Source organism: Clytia hemisphaerica, unplaced genomic scaffold, assembly GCF_902728285.1.
Source record: "Clytia hemisphaerica strain Z4C2 unplaced genomic scaffold, Clytia hemisphaerica genome assembly, whole genome shotgun sequence".
Lineage (NCBI taxonomy): Eukaryota > Metazoa > Cnidaria > Hydrozoa > Leptothecata > Clytiidae > Clytia > Clytia hemisphaerica.
Window position 1 is genome coordinate 793,020 of NW_027103585.1, and position 15,841 is coordinate 808,860.

The 15,841-nt window shown below is 35.2% G+C and overlaps 1 protein-coding gene and 1 long non-coding RNA gene across 2 annotated transcripts; one reads left to right on the forward strand and one right to left on the reverse strand.

Moving 5' to 3' along the window:
- The first annotated feature begins 87 nt into the window (after positions 1-87).
- On the forward strand, positions 88-6,339 carry LOC136801387 (uncharacterized). Its single transcript, XM_067058026.1, has 12 exons — positions 88-1,654; positions 1,759-1,896; positions 1,988-2,110; positions 2,343-2,945; positions 3,052-4,050; positions 4,132-4,314; positions 4,416-4,837; positions 4,966-5,344; positions 5,430-5,528; positions 5,646-5,875; positions 5,988-6,171; positions 6,269-6,339. The coding sequence occupies exons 1-12, from the start codon at positions 1,333-1,335 to the stop codon at positions 6,337-6,339; spliced, it is 3,753 nt and encodes a 1,250-aa protein (XP_066914127.1). The 5' UTR covers positions 88-1,332.
- A 6,215-nt stretch (positions 6,340-12,554) lies between these two features.
- Positions 12,555-15,794, reverse strand: LOC136801361 (uncharacterized). The gene is made up of 3 exons (XR_010845847.1): positions 15,590-15,794; positions 14,396-14,756; positions 12,555-14,225 (listed from the first exon to the last, which is right to left on the reverse strand). It is a non-coding gene; the product is annotated as an uncharacterized lncRNA (long non-coding RNA).
- Between the last annotated feature and the right edge of the window lie 47 nt (positions 15,795-15,841).

A 15,841-nucleotide genomic window follows, 5' to 3' on the forward strand; every position in this document is an offset into this window, starting at 1 on the left:
TTGAGTCATGACGATGTTAACTGCATCCTTTACGTGTGTGAAATGAAGAGTAGAGCATACCACAACATTCTTTTATAGCAATTCGTTGTTACTGTTCTTAGTACATTCAATAATCCACAGACAAGTATAGTTGATATGACGATGATTGTTAGGGGTGCTTAGGATGGAATGTAAACGTACTGTGGAGCTTCGTTGGGTAGGATGTTCGTTCTCACTCTATGTTTGTCGTTCGTTTGAGGTCGCGCATCCAGAAAGATATAGGAGAAAGGCTTTTTGGTAGCATCTTTGAAAGCCCAAAGCAAAAATTTGGAATTTCCAGGAAGAAACTGTTTTGCCAGATGGTGAAATTGCGATTGATCACGGGGCGTCTTGAAAACAACAATGTAGTCAGAATTCAAACTGATGGTCCTTTGCTTGGAGTGAAAGAGATTTTGCGTCAGGTATATGATGGAAAGATTATCATGTCTTCCACGCGTGAAGAGCTGTTCGATACGTTGATCAGAGCTCGCCTGGTTCATCAAATCATCCAAAACCAACAGATTGTTTTTCGATTTGTCGAACATTTCATCAAGGTCAGCGGGTAATCCAAATACATATTCTACAGTTGGAAAGTAGGATTTCAATTCCTCCAAAAGATCTTCTTGATGCTTGGCGAACAACCATACTATTCTATCAAACTGTTTATCGAAAACATCATTTCTGTATTTGATAAGATTTCGGGCAAAAACAGATTTCCCTGCACCTCTTGAACCACTGACGAGTAGACTGAAAGGATGCTTCAACTCTACATCCATTGTTTCAATCATAGTTTAATTTCTTAGTGGCTGTTACAACTTTTTACTGTGAACGTGTTAGCTTCAAAGGTATGTATCACAAAGTGATGACCTAAACGTCAAAGTTGACCTGATTTATAGCACCCTCAAAGATTACCTTCACTGCACTTCTGGCTGGCCCCGGGGCGTAAGCCCCGCCTAGGCGGGGCTTACGGGTGTAACTAACAAAATAAAAAAAAAAACAAAAAAAAACCCAAGCCAATTAAAAAAACGCACGCGCACACAAGTAAAAGTAAAAACAACAACAACAACATACCACAAGCATGACGAAGATGAGAAGCACGAGATAAGTATTTCAGCTGCACTATTCATCACATTTGCATTTTTTCACACTTTATCATCATGTTTTGGTTTTCGAAAAAACCCCACTACAGAAGGTGAGTGACACTACAGAAGATGAGTGACAATACCGAAAAAAACAAAACATTTTGCAACAAGAAGAGAAAAACAGGCTATAAAAGGCGAGGATATAGTGACATTTTCATTTCATCTTTGAAAAATGGGGAAGTCGAAAAAATACTTTTGTGAATTATGTTGCAGCTCTTTCAATCGAGAGTGGAGTTTAAGACGACACATAACGCGTTGTCAACTTCGTAATTCAGTTATTGGTGATGAACAGATTGAGCAAAATAATGAAAGCTCTAATGTGGATTTTGATTTTGATTTTTTATTTGATCAATCTTCGCCTCAAGTAGAAGAAGTTACGTCACAGCAACAACAACAACAACATCAAGAGAATTCATCTTTGATAAATTCACAAGAACTTAACAATATACTCGAAACTGCTAGGGAAAGCGAGGCTGAATTTTCCAGAGACTTTTGTAAGATTCTTCTTTACTTACTTACTATTTTTTTTAACCCTACTCCCTTTGTTGTTATAATTTTTGCTTTTACATCTTTTTATTTTCTTCTCATTACTGAACAGTATCAAGATTCGAAGCCGCTCAAGAAAGAAATGATGATGACACGTTTTTCAGCAATATAATACCCAACACTGAGAGCATTGGATCAGATCATGATTTCAGTAACATTAATATTGAAGACTTATTCTTTCTGCAAAATGGTGAGTAAATATTTTGTTTTTGTTTTCATACCATATATCTCTTGAGTTATTCTTTAAGAAGAAGTTGAGACTTTATCTCTTTATCTTTCAGATTTAGACGATATCCAAACTGATGCTTTAACAGTGGATGGTCTTCCACCAACATCGACTGGTCTCCCAATGAACACTTCCGTGATCAATACTGAAGGTGAAGAGGAATTGATTTCCCCAGAAGGTAGGCAGGTATTCATATATTGCTTTCGAAAAGTGTTCTATATTTATAGTACTCTTAGCCTACTAAAGTCCATTCGCTTTTAAACTGCACTCTTTTTTATCATAATGTAGAAACCACTCACAAAGGAATCTAATTATGTTAGCATGGTTTCTACATAGTAACAAAAATGACCCTCCAAAAAAAAAAAAAAAAAAAAAAACCTACCGAAATTATCTATTTCCTCCAACAACAGAATCGTCAACAACTGTAACCGATGATAGAATTACCGATCACATTACTAAAACAACAAAAGGTTTCTTTTGTCCTTACTGTAACAAGAAACTAAGCAGCAAAGCTAATCGCACATATCACATGCGGATATGCTCAAACAAAGATCAAACTGGTGCGGGTAATAGTAATATCAATGACGAGGACCAGACTGCAGCTATCAACGAAACTGTGTATGATGGTGATGAAGCCAACAACAACAACATCAGGTTGGTGCAGACATCCATAAACCGCATGGTAAAAATCTACCGAAGAAAGGTGCAAGCAAACAGAGGGAACATCATTCCAACAATTGCAGATCTTAGAGAATTCCTTGATGTTATTCGCTCTAATCATTCCATCAAATTCTATTTTTCCGTCAAACTGCTTTACCATCAGGCTAAGGATCCAAGCCATATCACCAACCCTCCTGTCATCCACACCTCAAATGTCTACACGTTTCTAGACGATGATACGATGATACCAGAACAAATAGAATCAGCACTAAAGAGAATAATAGACAAGATAGAAGCCTACGAGCGAAATGGTAGCGGATGGGTTGTTGATCAATTGCTCTCTATTGATTTAGGTAAACGTAAAGACTTTTTACATGCTCCCTATCTTACATTAACAAGTATTTCTACTTTTCAGTGTGTTGTAAAGTTAAGCTAACATAATTTCTTCTCTTTTTTCAGCTGCAGTTAAATATGATCCACTAAATGCATCATCATACATCCCCTTACCAAAATTCGTGTCATCGAAAAACGCATGTGTAAACGTTGACAACACAGATGAAAGATGTTTTATGTGGGCCATCCTAGCTGCTCTATACTCATGTGAGAGGAATAGTCAGAGGCATACCCATTATCGTAAGCATGTGAGTAAGTTGAACTTCAAGGGAATCCCCTTCCCTGTCTTGATCAAAGATGTACCCAAATTTGAAACCCAGAACAACATTTCGGTGAACGTGATTGGATATGAAGATGAGACCTTCTTCCCTCTGTTCGTGAGCAGTAACATCGAAGATGGAAAGAAACACGTCAACTTGCTGTACTTCTCCAACGGTGAAGGATCAACTCACTACGCATGGATTAAAGACTTATCTAAACTATTAACTAAGCAACTTTCAAACCACAATGGCCAAAAGTATATTTGCATGTATTGCTTGCATGGTTTTCATAAAAGCTCGGTTCAAATAGAACACACAAAGATTTGTAAACAACATGGCGTGCAGGCTGTGTCTTATCCAAAGAACAATGGTATTGACGATGTAATTTCATTCACTAAAATCGAGCATCAACTGAAACTACCTTTCACAATCTATGCTGACTTCGAATGCTTCCTTGAGAAGATGACAGGGGAAGATGATTTTAACAAGAAAACAAAGAAGAGCAACATCCACAAACCGAGCGGATTCGCTTTACACATTGTTAGCTCAGACCCGCGATTCTATAAAGAACCGTTTGTTTACTTCGGAGAAGACGCAGCGGAAAAGTTTTTGGATAAATTGATAGAGGAAGTGGCTAGTCTTAGAAAGATCTTAGCAAGAAAGATCCCAATGGAAGAGTTGAGCAGCAGTCAGAAGAAAAAACACAAAGAAACCAAAAATTGTTACATTTGTGGTAAACCATTCCCAGAAGGATGGACCTTCGATCGAAATCAAATCAAAGTCCGCGACCATAACCATGTCACAGGTAGGACTTCTTTTTTTCCCCATGATTATTCTTCTTAGGCTGAGCTTGAAAGTAATCTTATAACCTTTGTTTTACCTTCAGGAAAATACAGGGGCCCGGCACATTCGATATGCAACCTACAGCTAAGAATAAATCCGAAAAAGATTAAAATTCCTGTCGTCTTTCATAATCTTAAAGGTTATGATAGTCACTTAATATTATCTGCAATAAAGCCAGAGCATGGAAAGACATTCTGTATCCCGCAATCAAGTGAGAAATACATTGGTAAGTTGTTTTATTTCCATTTTCTACCCCCCCCCCACCACTCTTTTTCTTTTTATCTTTCTTTTGTATCCTTAAACAATACTGTACTCTTTTTACATTAGGCTTTTCAATCGGAGACATCACATTCATCGATTCGTTCCAATTCATGCCTTCGTCAATGGCTAAGCTCGCTTCGAATCTCGCAAAAGATCAGTTCCTTCAAGTCATTCGGTATCTGAAGTCAACAACCTCAAACAAGGACGATAACAGTATGAATGTGGATGGAAACGATATCAGCGGTGACTACAGAGACCATAGGTGTTATGAAGAACCTAACCTCTCCCCTCGACAAACGAATGAAGTTGAAGAGCGCTTCATCCTTTTGACTAGAAAAGGTATATATCCTTACGAATACTTCGATGACATCACGAGATTTGATGAAACTGAACTTCCACCAAGAGAATCCTTCTACAGCACACTTTCAGAAGAGAATGTGAGCGAAGAAGATTACAATCATGCGAAAAATGTATGGAACAAGTTCGAGGTAAAGGCTTTTGATTTGAAATTTTGATTTTATAAATGAAGTTTCCTGTTTGTTTATGCGTAACAAATGAGAAGGTGAGATGAGATTTCTTATGACGGTGATTATATTTATTGTTAACATTTATCTAGATGGAAAGCCTGAAAGACTATCATAACTTGTACGTGTTGACGGATGTGTTGATTATGGCTGATGTCTTCGAAGCCTTCCGTAAAAACTGTTTACAACATTACCAACTAGATCCAGCTCACTATTTCACAGCTCCAGGGATGTCATGGGAAGCAGCTTTGAAAAAGACAGGTATCAGTTTGCAACTACTTACCGACCCTGACCAATATCTTTTCGTGGAGAAAGGAATCAAAGGTGGCATATCGATGATAACACAACGTTATGCGAAAGCAAATCTTGAAGATCTTCCGAACTACGACCCGACAATAAAAGATACACATTTGGTTTATCTCGACGCCAACAACCTTTATGGTTGGGCAATGTCCCAATCATTACCCATAGGTAAAAATGTAGTTTCACTTTTCATGTGGTTTGTTTATTTCAATTCAACTTCATTTTTCTATCTATCTTTTTGTTTTTATCTTAGGAAATTTTCAATGGTTACAGGATGACGAGATTGAACAATTCGATGTTAGCATAATTTCAGATGAGGCAGAAGATGGTTTCATCATCGAGTGTGATTTAGGTAAACGATGAATGATTTACTCATAGAATAATAGATGATGTTCTGAAAGATTGAAGTTACTAAACATAAACTATTGATGAATTTTTTTATTTTCATCGTATCATCATACTATTTCAGATTATCCTGCTATCTTACACGATGCACACTCTGAATATCCACTGGCGCCAGAACGAATGGAAGTTGCAGAAGACATGCTTTCACCTAAACAAAAAGAAATTCTAAGAAAAGAGAACACCGAATTCAAAAGTTATCCTAAACTCGTACCAAATCTTTTCGATAAAAGAAAGTATGTTCTCCACTACCGTAACCTCAAGTGCTATCTATCATTGGGTATGAAATTGAAATCGGTAAGAAATATTTTTAAAAAGCTATTTAGTATGAATGTATGCGTGTAGTTGTGGTATTGATGGTGATTGAATAGCGTATATAACCATATTATTATTATTATATATTTTTCAGATTTCCAGAATCCTCACATTCAAGCAATCCAAGTGGTTGAAGCCATACATCGAGTACAATACCATTCAAAGAAGTCGATCGACCAATGATTTTGAGAAAGACTTCTTTAAGTTAATGAATAACTCAATGTTTGGGAAGACCATGGAAAATATGAGAAAAAGACGGAAAGTCAATCTGGTTACAGGTACTTTTAATTTTCATGATTTCTGATTATTATTTATTCTTATTATTTTTACTTTAACAAGTACATCATTGTTTTACTCTCTCTTTCTCTCTTTCAGCACCGAACTCGTTGAGAAGATTTGTAGCTCAACCATCATTTAAAAGCTGCACATTTTCCATGAAAACTTAGTGGGTGTGGAACGGATCCAGCAAAATATTGTATTGAACAAACCAATATACATTGGATTCACAGTGTTAGATCTAAGCAAGATCCTCATGTATGATTTTCATTATAAGTACATAAAGCAACGTTTTCCAGAAGAAAAATCTCGATTATTGTTCACTGATACGGATAGTTTGTGCTACGCGATCCGAGATCAAAATATGTACCAAGTGTTTTCTGACGATCGTGACCTCTTCGATTTCAGTAATTATCCTGACTCACATATGTGTTATGATCTTACGAACAAGAAGGTCATTGGCAAGTTTAAAGATGAGTTAGGAGGTGACAACTTGAGGGAGTTCATCGGTCTCAAGGCAAAAATGTACTCGATGTACTATCATACATATGACAAGAAGCAGAAAAAAGTCATCCCTATCGAATCAAAGAAGGCAAAAGGTGTTAAAAAGATCACTTTGAAAAATAGAGTGACACACGATGATTACAAATCTACATTGATGGATATGTCAACCGTATCCACAACATTTAATTCGATCCGAAGTTTCAAGCACGTTCTCTATACCATCGAACAAAATAAAAAAAGTCTATCACCGTTCGATGACAAGCGCTACATTTTAGATGATGGTATTCATACTCTAGCCCATGGACACTACTCATTGAGGAATTAATCCGAACATATTTTTATTGATCTTTTGTACTTTTTATATTCATTTTATTCATCATTTTTAAATAGATGTAAATATAAATTTAAGAATCTAAAAGTTTACAATCCTACTCTTTAAACCTTTAACCCAATAATCATCTACTAAAAGTTCAGATTTACTAAATATGACTTCGCCATTCATGTTCATAGCTTTGTTACAATTTCTATTTGCTTCCTCTTCGTCTACATGTTTAAGGAGATTCGAGAATGCGTCTTCAACGAATCGTTCTGCTTCAGTTGTAAGACAGTAATGGTGAATTTGACTTGGATAACCTTCTAAACACCCTTCGCACATCTCCCTTCGCACGTTGAAAACTTTTTCACGAATTAATAGAAAATATACACTTTGCATTTCTTCTTTGTATCTCTTTCGATTGTATTCAGTCAAACGTTTCGAAACATTATCGATTAAAACTTCTGCTTTGCCAGGTGTTAGTATGATAAAGGAGTTTGATTGCTGTCCAATGAATTTTTGTTCGATTATGATGAACTCGTCTCCATCTTGATCGAAGTAGGTTTCAACACCGAAACTGAGACTACGATTATCCTTCCATTTTGAAATTCTAGTCTCAAAGCATTTCTTCTTTTTCGGAGCAGCTGGACAGCGGTTTAGCACTTCATTTCTTTTTTGAATCGGCGTTGATGCTTCCATTGCTTACTTGATTAATGTAATGAGAGTGCGAAGAAAATGAAACCCAAAGCGTAAAGAAAACCACGAGATGTGAACCAAGTATTCCAGAGCTTAGAACAAATTCGAATGAAGCTCATTCTCTCCTTACTCAAATAACAATAATAATAACATGTTAATATAAACATTGCTATATATATCAAACCTTTCACATGGTGTTATTGTAAAAATGTACTCACTTTCTGTAGTGTCACTCACTTTCTGTAGTGTCACTCACTTTCTGTAGTGTCACTCACTTTCGGCATTGCTGGAGGTGTTAAAAATGTGCCAGCTCTCTCCATATCTTACTACTATTGGTGGATAGACTTTTTTAAAGATATGATTGATGATGGATTGTATGATCCTAGTTTGAATTATCATTTGCAGTGTGCAAGGTTTTGTTTTACTGGAGTTATACAGCAAGAGTTAGATGAATTTCGAAAGATTTGGAACACTCATAGAATTCGACATGTGAATAATTCAGAGTGCCCGGCGGGAAAACCAGATCTTTTATACGACTTATCCGCGCGATATGGTGGAAGAGACTGTAGGTTTGATATTTTAGGTCAAGATTTAGATGCATTGACGGATGACATGATCAAACAACCTTTAATGTTCGGCTGCTCACAGGAATGTGTACAGTTTGCAAGAATCATTATGGGAGAACATGGTTTAACTTATCCCCAAACAGTTGCACAAGCCAAAAATCTTTTCGAAATCCTAGTTGGTACATTTGACCATTTTGTGCAATAAGTTCTCTAAATTTGTTGTTCTAGTATATACTATATATTACCGTGATATTATTCAAATACATGAAACTTTTCAAGCTTTTCTTTTTTTCATCTTTTCAAAAGTGGCAAAGTTCTTATGAGAAAAATCGCTCATCTTGACCATTTAATTTGCTGCTAATGATAAGCAAGTATGCTTTGTACTAATAATCTAATAGGAAAATATCGAAAACTGATTAGCTCATTTCCCATCCTCTTTTCACAAACCCTGGTCTAATGTTACTAATGTAACGTTTCTTCCTTTTAACCCTTTAAGTGCCGAGCCCTTTTTTCTTCTAAGTTTTTAAAAAAAATTAACAAGTTCAAAGCAGTTCAAAGTCAAACTTTAAACGGCCTATGGGACCACTAGTCTAATAAATACTGCAGGAACAAATTTTGAGGTTTTTGGTTCACTTGTTAACCAAATATGGTGTCAATAAAAGGTCAAAATTTCAGAAAATAACTAGAACAAAATAGTTAGAATTGCAAAGTTTTAGTATAAGTCTACTGTGTATATAACATATGTCAATTTTAGCTTTCAGTTTTCTTGTCTTGAAGGATGCTACAGTTCGAAAATATTTCGAATGTTTATGTCACGTGATACGCAATCTGTAACGCAAAAAAAATCGACCCACGTGAAAAAAAATTTGGACCCACGCACAAAAAGCTTTGACCCACGCACCCACACTGGTTTACAACCCACGCACCCATGCAATTTAGCAGACTCGTATTTATCCAAGGAGCAAGTATCCAGGAGGCAAAATGAGAATCTTTGCTTTTAGCGCCCGCTAATTAGTCTATTTTGCGCCCCTTCCATTAAAAACTACGATGTCGTTATGTTGCTTATTTTTTGTTTTGATATAAGACAATGAATGCGAGCGAAATTTAAAAAAAAATTCTTTACTGTTGAGATCACTTTAACCCTATTTTTATCAGGGGGGTGTTTTCCACCAGGCTGGCACTCTTTTGCTAATAGCTCACTGAAAATTTTTTTTAACACTCTGAAAGTTTTTGACTTTTAATATAATTCTATTAGCAGCATGTATACCAAATTTTACAATTATACACCGACCAGATCAGGTTTTATGACTTTTTTGTGCAGGCATAAATCATAAAATCCAGCTAAAACCCTGTAAAATCCCATAATCTTAAATTTAGCATAATTTTTGATCTAGGCATCCAACTGACTTCAAATTTTGACAGGTTTTAGGTATCAATAATAAATTTTAAAAAATCATTTAAAATTTTTCAAAAACTGCTGACGTCATCAACAATGATGTCATTGTTTTTTGAAAAAATTTACTCATTTTCTGCATGGATTTTAAACCTCAATTTTATTAGTATGTTAAAAACCGGCAAATATGATAAAGATATTCTTTTTGGCTTTTAGAAATTCAAAACAGAATGGAAAAATCTCCATTCGTTCAACTTTAATTGCTATTTTATTGAATAGTACTTTTTCATTGGTCAGCGATAATTGTGAAACTTTGTGATGACGTCATCACCTTTATGATGACGTCATCAACCAAAATTTTTTCCTATGAACTCCTTTTATGGTAGAGAACATTTCTGCCAAATTTCAAGTCCATATCTTTTCTAGATCAAAAGTTATGCAAGGCTGGTGGAAAACACCCCCCCTTGAGAATACAAAATCCGAAAAAGCCTGATAATAATAGGGTTAAAGCTTTAAGATGAAATATTTCAGTGCGAGTGCAACCAGCGAACACTCAACGACCCTAAGGAAGGTTTTTTACGTTTTTTTAAAACGGCATGAACTTTTTCCATATAAACATCGCTGTTTTTGGGCCTAAACGAAGCGTATCTATGTATGAGTGAAGGTTCTGCCCAGGCAGATGGTACAAAATGCATAAAACTCGAAAAATGATGACGTCAGCAAAAAATTGCAAAAAAAGCTTTTTCGACTAAAAAATGCTGACATCTGCAAAAAATTGAATGTTTTCAAGTTTAATAGATTGAAGTATTTAGATACCGTATGTGGTCGGAATTTGAGACCTCTAACATGTTTATACATAAAGTTATATTCTGTCTATGACGTCATCAAAATGGCTGATTTTTTAATTTTTTGAGTTTTATGCATTTTCTACCATCTGCCTGGCCAGAGCCTTCACTGATACATAGATACGCTCCGTTTAAGCCCAAAAACAGCGATGTTTATATGGAAAAAGTTCATGCTGTTTTAAAAAAACGTAAAAAACCTTCCTTACGGTCGTTGAGCAGGAAAATTCAAAGCAATTTTTAGCCGGATTAAAGAATTCGATTCTGAAAGCGATATACCGGAGTTGTAACCCTAGCTAAACTGCTTCAAGGTCAAGTCATCAGTAAGGAACTCAATATGAATCAATACATTGAAAAGCTTGGCAAAACTTTGGAGATTAAAGAGTTTGATTCTCAAAGTAAGCTGAAGTATTCTTACTCCATCTATCTTCTTGGCGAGTTGAATATACTTTATGATTTTGTGGAGATTGAACGATCAATGCACATTGTGTTGAGGCGAAATAATGGTGTTGTAACTCTGGTCAAACTGGTTGAAGGTCAAGTCATCAGTAAGGAACTCAATGTGGAGCAATACTAAAAAGCTTGTCGAAACTCTGATAATTAAAGAATTCGATTCTGAAAACGATGTACTGGAGTTGTAACTCTGGCTAAACTGCTTCAAGGTCAAGTCATCAGTATCAAGGAACTCAATATGAATCAATACATTGAAAAGCTTGGCAAAACTTTGGAGATTAAAGAGTTTGATTCTCAAAGTAAGCTGAAGTATTCTTACTCCATCTATCTTCTTGGCGAGTTGAATATACTTTATGATTTTGTGGAGATTGAACGATCAATGCACATTGTGTTGAGGCGAAATAATGGTGTTGTAACTCTGGTCAAACTGGTTGAAGGTCAAGTCATCAGTAAGGAACTCAATGTGGAGCAATACTAAAAAGCTTGGCTATAACCGGATTCCTTTACCCTATGAATAGATTCGATCATCTTTTATTACCAATTTTCCAGAAGATGAACAAAATTCTTCTCAACATGGTTTTAGAAAGGGGAGATCTTGTTTTAGCCAACTTCTTACACATTTTGATAGTGTCTTGAAAGAACTGGAGGATGGCAAGGATGTTGACGTGATTTACATTGACTTCAGTAAAGCTTTCGATAAAGTAGACCATGTCATTTTATTGAATAAACTGAAAGCTGATGGGGAAAGTGAAAAAACTTCTGACATGGATAAAGTCTTTCTTAACCAAACGCAACAAGTAGTTGACGGTGAAACCTCTAAAGCAGCTGAGACAATTTCTGGTGTCCCTCAAGGCTCAGTTTTGGGCCCTTTATTGTTTATTATCATGATCGGTGACATCGATGAAAATGTGGAGTATTCAACACTCAAGCTTTGCAGATGACACAAGAAGGAAAAAGGCTATCCAGAACCTGCTAGACACCTTCAAACTTCAAGAAGACTGAGTTTACAAATGGGCATTAGATAACAACATAATGTTAATGATAAGAAATTTATTTGAACACACTCATTATGGCAAACAGATGGCATTGGCTATAGCTATATTACTGATCACTCGAAAATTATCGACGAGGAATCTGCAGTGAAAGACCTTGGTGTAGTGTAGAGGATACAACTTCAAGCAGCATATTAATGGTATAATAAAAAAATCAACAGAACTTGTCGGCTGGGTTTTAATAACTTTTAAATCCAGAAGTAAAGAAGTGATGACAACACCATGGAAGTCGTTAATCATCCCCATAGTGTGCAGAGGGGTCTGAACCCCCCCATTAATATTTCATCCCCCCCTATAAAGGTATCCCCCCTATTTTTAAAATTTTTTGATCCCGCACCATTTACAGGGGTCCGAGCCCCCAGCATATAATTTGTACTCCCAGTATTGGGGAAGAATTTTGATGAATGAAATATATTATTCAGTGTGAATTCGTACCAATAGTCAATGAACTTGAAAACACTAGCAAATAAACAGTAAACTAATAATTTTTTAACCAAAAAGTTACTATCCCCCCCATTTTTATTTGATCCCCCCCTATAAGCTCAAACCCCCCATTTTAACTGGAAAATTGCCCATCCCCCCCTATAAAGCCTTCCTTGAAAACTCGGATCCCCCCCCCTTAAAAAAGGGGGGGTTCATACTATGATCCCCCATTTGGACTATTGTTCCCAGCTTTCGAACTCACAAGAAAAGGGCCTGATCCAAGGAATTGAGGCTGTTCAAAAAATCAATTACACAGCAAACCAAATATGTCAAAGCATTGAGCTACTGGGAAAGACTGAAGGAGCTTGGAATGTAAAGAAAGATAAATCATCATTTAAACTTGGCATCCTAGAAGGCTTTAGCTCCAAATATTGCAATTGATTATGAAACGGAGAAAAGGGGCATTATCAGCTATTTCAATGAGAGACAAGGAAGGAAGTGTTTCATCCCTCTAATGAAGAGAAGTCCCTTTCAACGCCAAGTCTATGCATCCATTCGTATGCAGGGACCAAAATTCCAGTACCAATCAGATATACTTTTCATATGTACATAAAAATAAAAAATGCTTGATTTAACAAAAAATCCTAGCTGGAAAAAGAGTTTGTAAATATAAACGTGATATATATGGTAGAACAAGCTCAAATTAGCCTCAATTCATAGAGAAAACAAACTGCACTAACAAAAAACTAAAATATAAAAACATTCCTCATGGTCTTCAAGTTTTGAAACAAACAATTTTCGGCATATTTCCATTGAACGTTACAATTTATTTAGTGCAACAAGCCCGTGTCGCTTGATAAATTATGCATATTCTATAGGTCTAGAATGGGTGATTCTCAGATAAAATATGCCGATTACGTCCGCGGAGGACGTTACTTTTTAAATTTAACTTAACTTTCTTAGACAGAAGCAAAGGTTCAACCTACCAGAAACTAACACCACTGTGCCTAACCCACATTGCTAAAAGCACATCACTGAAAAAATTACGCATATTCATGCACATTGGTTTGGGAAAAGAAAACGAAGAATTGTGTAGTGAGTAAAGAAGCATTGTGTTTAATGAGAATGAAAAGCTTGCAAAGAATTGAAATCATTGGAGTCATGCCTAATGTTGGTTTGATTACCTGACACTTGATGGTGCTACATGGTTGTGCAATACACACAAATTGCAGACGTTTTAGATAACACCGTACACACTAACAAAAATGCCAAATGTATTGGATACTAATTATCTGATGAGCCAGATAATGATAAAAAAGAGATGCACACTTGACGATAACAGCCAGAATTTCAATGTGCGTCACTTATAGAAAAGAACCTTAAGCGATGCTGAAATCAAAGAAATCACAGACGTTTGGAAATCAAGAAAAGAAACACGTATATTCCCAGATGAATTGTAATATTCGTTTTAGAAAGAGAAAAACCAGTCATCACACCACAACATTACAACCTGAGGACAGTGAAGTTTGAAGACAAGCTAAAAAATTTCTTCAAGAGTTATTTTTGAATTTTGTTCTATCTGAAAGGCCTCGAGATGTCAAGTTATATATCTGTCATTCAAATAGAAAGTTTTTGAAAAAAGGAAGCAAACTATGAGAATAATTGCACACTTTTTTGACATACCTTAAAATTTGAATAATAATATTAATGAATGTAGTAAATATGTTATTTCACTATGCAAAAATAAATATTAACATACCATAATGACGGTTTCATGTTCACACTGCATCTTCTCGTGTGTTACCTGGTGTTACCTAAAACATAAGAAATAACAACAAATTACAAATTATAATGCAAAGCTAAAGCAGACTTTGTAATCATACATCAGAAAAATCCAGAATAATTGCAGTTTCAGCCCAGCATTCTCAAATTAAGAAGGGAGTGACTCAAATGATATGGTAATACTAGAATACTATAAATATACCAGGTAGAGCAGCATCAAGGAGGTTGGCATTTCTGGACATTTTTATAAAACTATTCCAATAATGTACAACTCAGATGTGTCAAACTAAATTTATTCATTGAGGTAAGCAGATGCAATCCAATTTAATCCAATTCATTCATTGTGTGGTTAGCAGATGAAATACAATTCATTCGTTGTGGTAAGCGAATGCAATCCAATTTAATCCAATTCACTCTTTGAGGTAGGCGGATGCAATCCAATTCAATCCACTCCATTCATTCATTGTATGGTAAACGGATGAAATCAAACTCATTCATTGTGGTAAGCAGATGTAATCCAATTCAATCCAATTTTTCTGATAGTGCTATTGCAATTTTAGATTCTGAAATAGAAAAAACATTAATAAGGCGAAAGTAATCAAATTGTTGTTCTACGGGCAGATCATAGGAGAAATATGGGTTAGCCAGTCGGTACTTTTTTCAAAATTTATGGTCAGCAAAGTGCAAAAATTTATTTTTTGAGTTTTATATGAATCTAAAATCAACCCTTTTAAAATGAAGATCGAAATGTATTCAAAGGCACTTTGAATTCATATTTTCATACTTATATTCTCATATTTTGAGCTCTTTCACGAAATGCAGTTTTTTTTAATAACCAGTATGTAGCATAACATTTACAACAGTTGAAATTCCATATTATCTTTTTTTTTTAATTTCGGTAAAAAGAAGTTTAGTAGGGCCCATACAACGAATTTAATTTCTTTCTCCTAAGCAATAATATTTCAGGGATTTTGTAGAGATTGTGGAAACACTTTGACACTTGTAATTGTACAAGTAATATTGTACTTTTTTTTCCTATGAAACATCACATTTTCATACACCTATGTCGGAAACTAATCTAATTTTCAACATTTATATGAGTCAATAAGGTTTCGCCAATTGAGATAAAGGAGTTCATTAAAACTGCATGATATATGAGGTTAAGACTTCAAAACTATTTTAATCATGGGTGAGGAATTTAGAATATAATGTCTCCTTTCCTTTTTAAAGGAATGGTCACTTTGTCGAATATATTTTTGAAATTCACTGCATTCATTAAGAAGACCCACATAAACCCAAAATTAATTTTCTTATTGTTACAAAAATCAATTCTTCAAGTAATGGCTCTTTTAAATTCAAGTTAAAAAGTTCAAATTATATAGCAATACAAACTCACAATATTTGTTCTCCATAAGTTCAAACAGAAATGCATCAATAGTTCCAAAGTTCCAAATATGTACAATAGTAACTCTCGTGATGTCTTCCAGTTTGTTTATCATGAATCAAATTACCAATAAACCAGTGCCAATCCATATAATTTTAAAGCCGCACCAAGACATAAATTTAAACTCAATTAAAATTTTTCAGTTTTAGTAATTTTAGATTCTAAAAAAAGAAAAAAGAAAACAAATTATAATTAATGAAACTC

Excerpts from the sequence above, each read along its gene's own strand:
- LOC136801387 (XM_067058026.1), top strand. The coding sequence starts at position 1,333 with ATGGGGAAGTCGAAAAAATACTTTTGTGAATTATGTTGCAGCTCTTTC. Across the intron at positions 4,051-4,131 it reads CGACCATAACCATGTCACAG|GAAAATACAGGGGCCCGGCA; the intron begins GTAGGACTTCTT and ends TTTTACCTTCAG. Across the intron at positions 4,838-4,965 it reads ATGTATGGAACAAGTTCGAG|ATGGAAAGCCTGAAAGACTA; the intron begins GTAAAGGCTTTT and ends ACATTTATCTAG.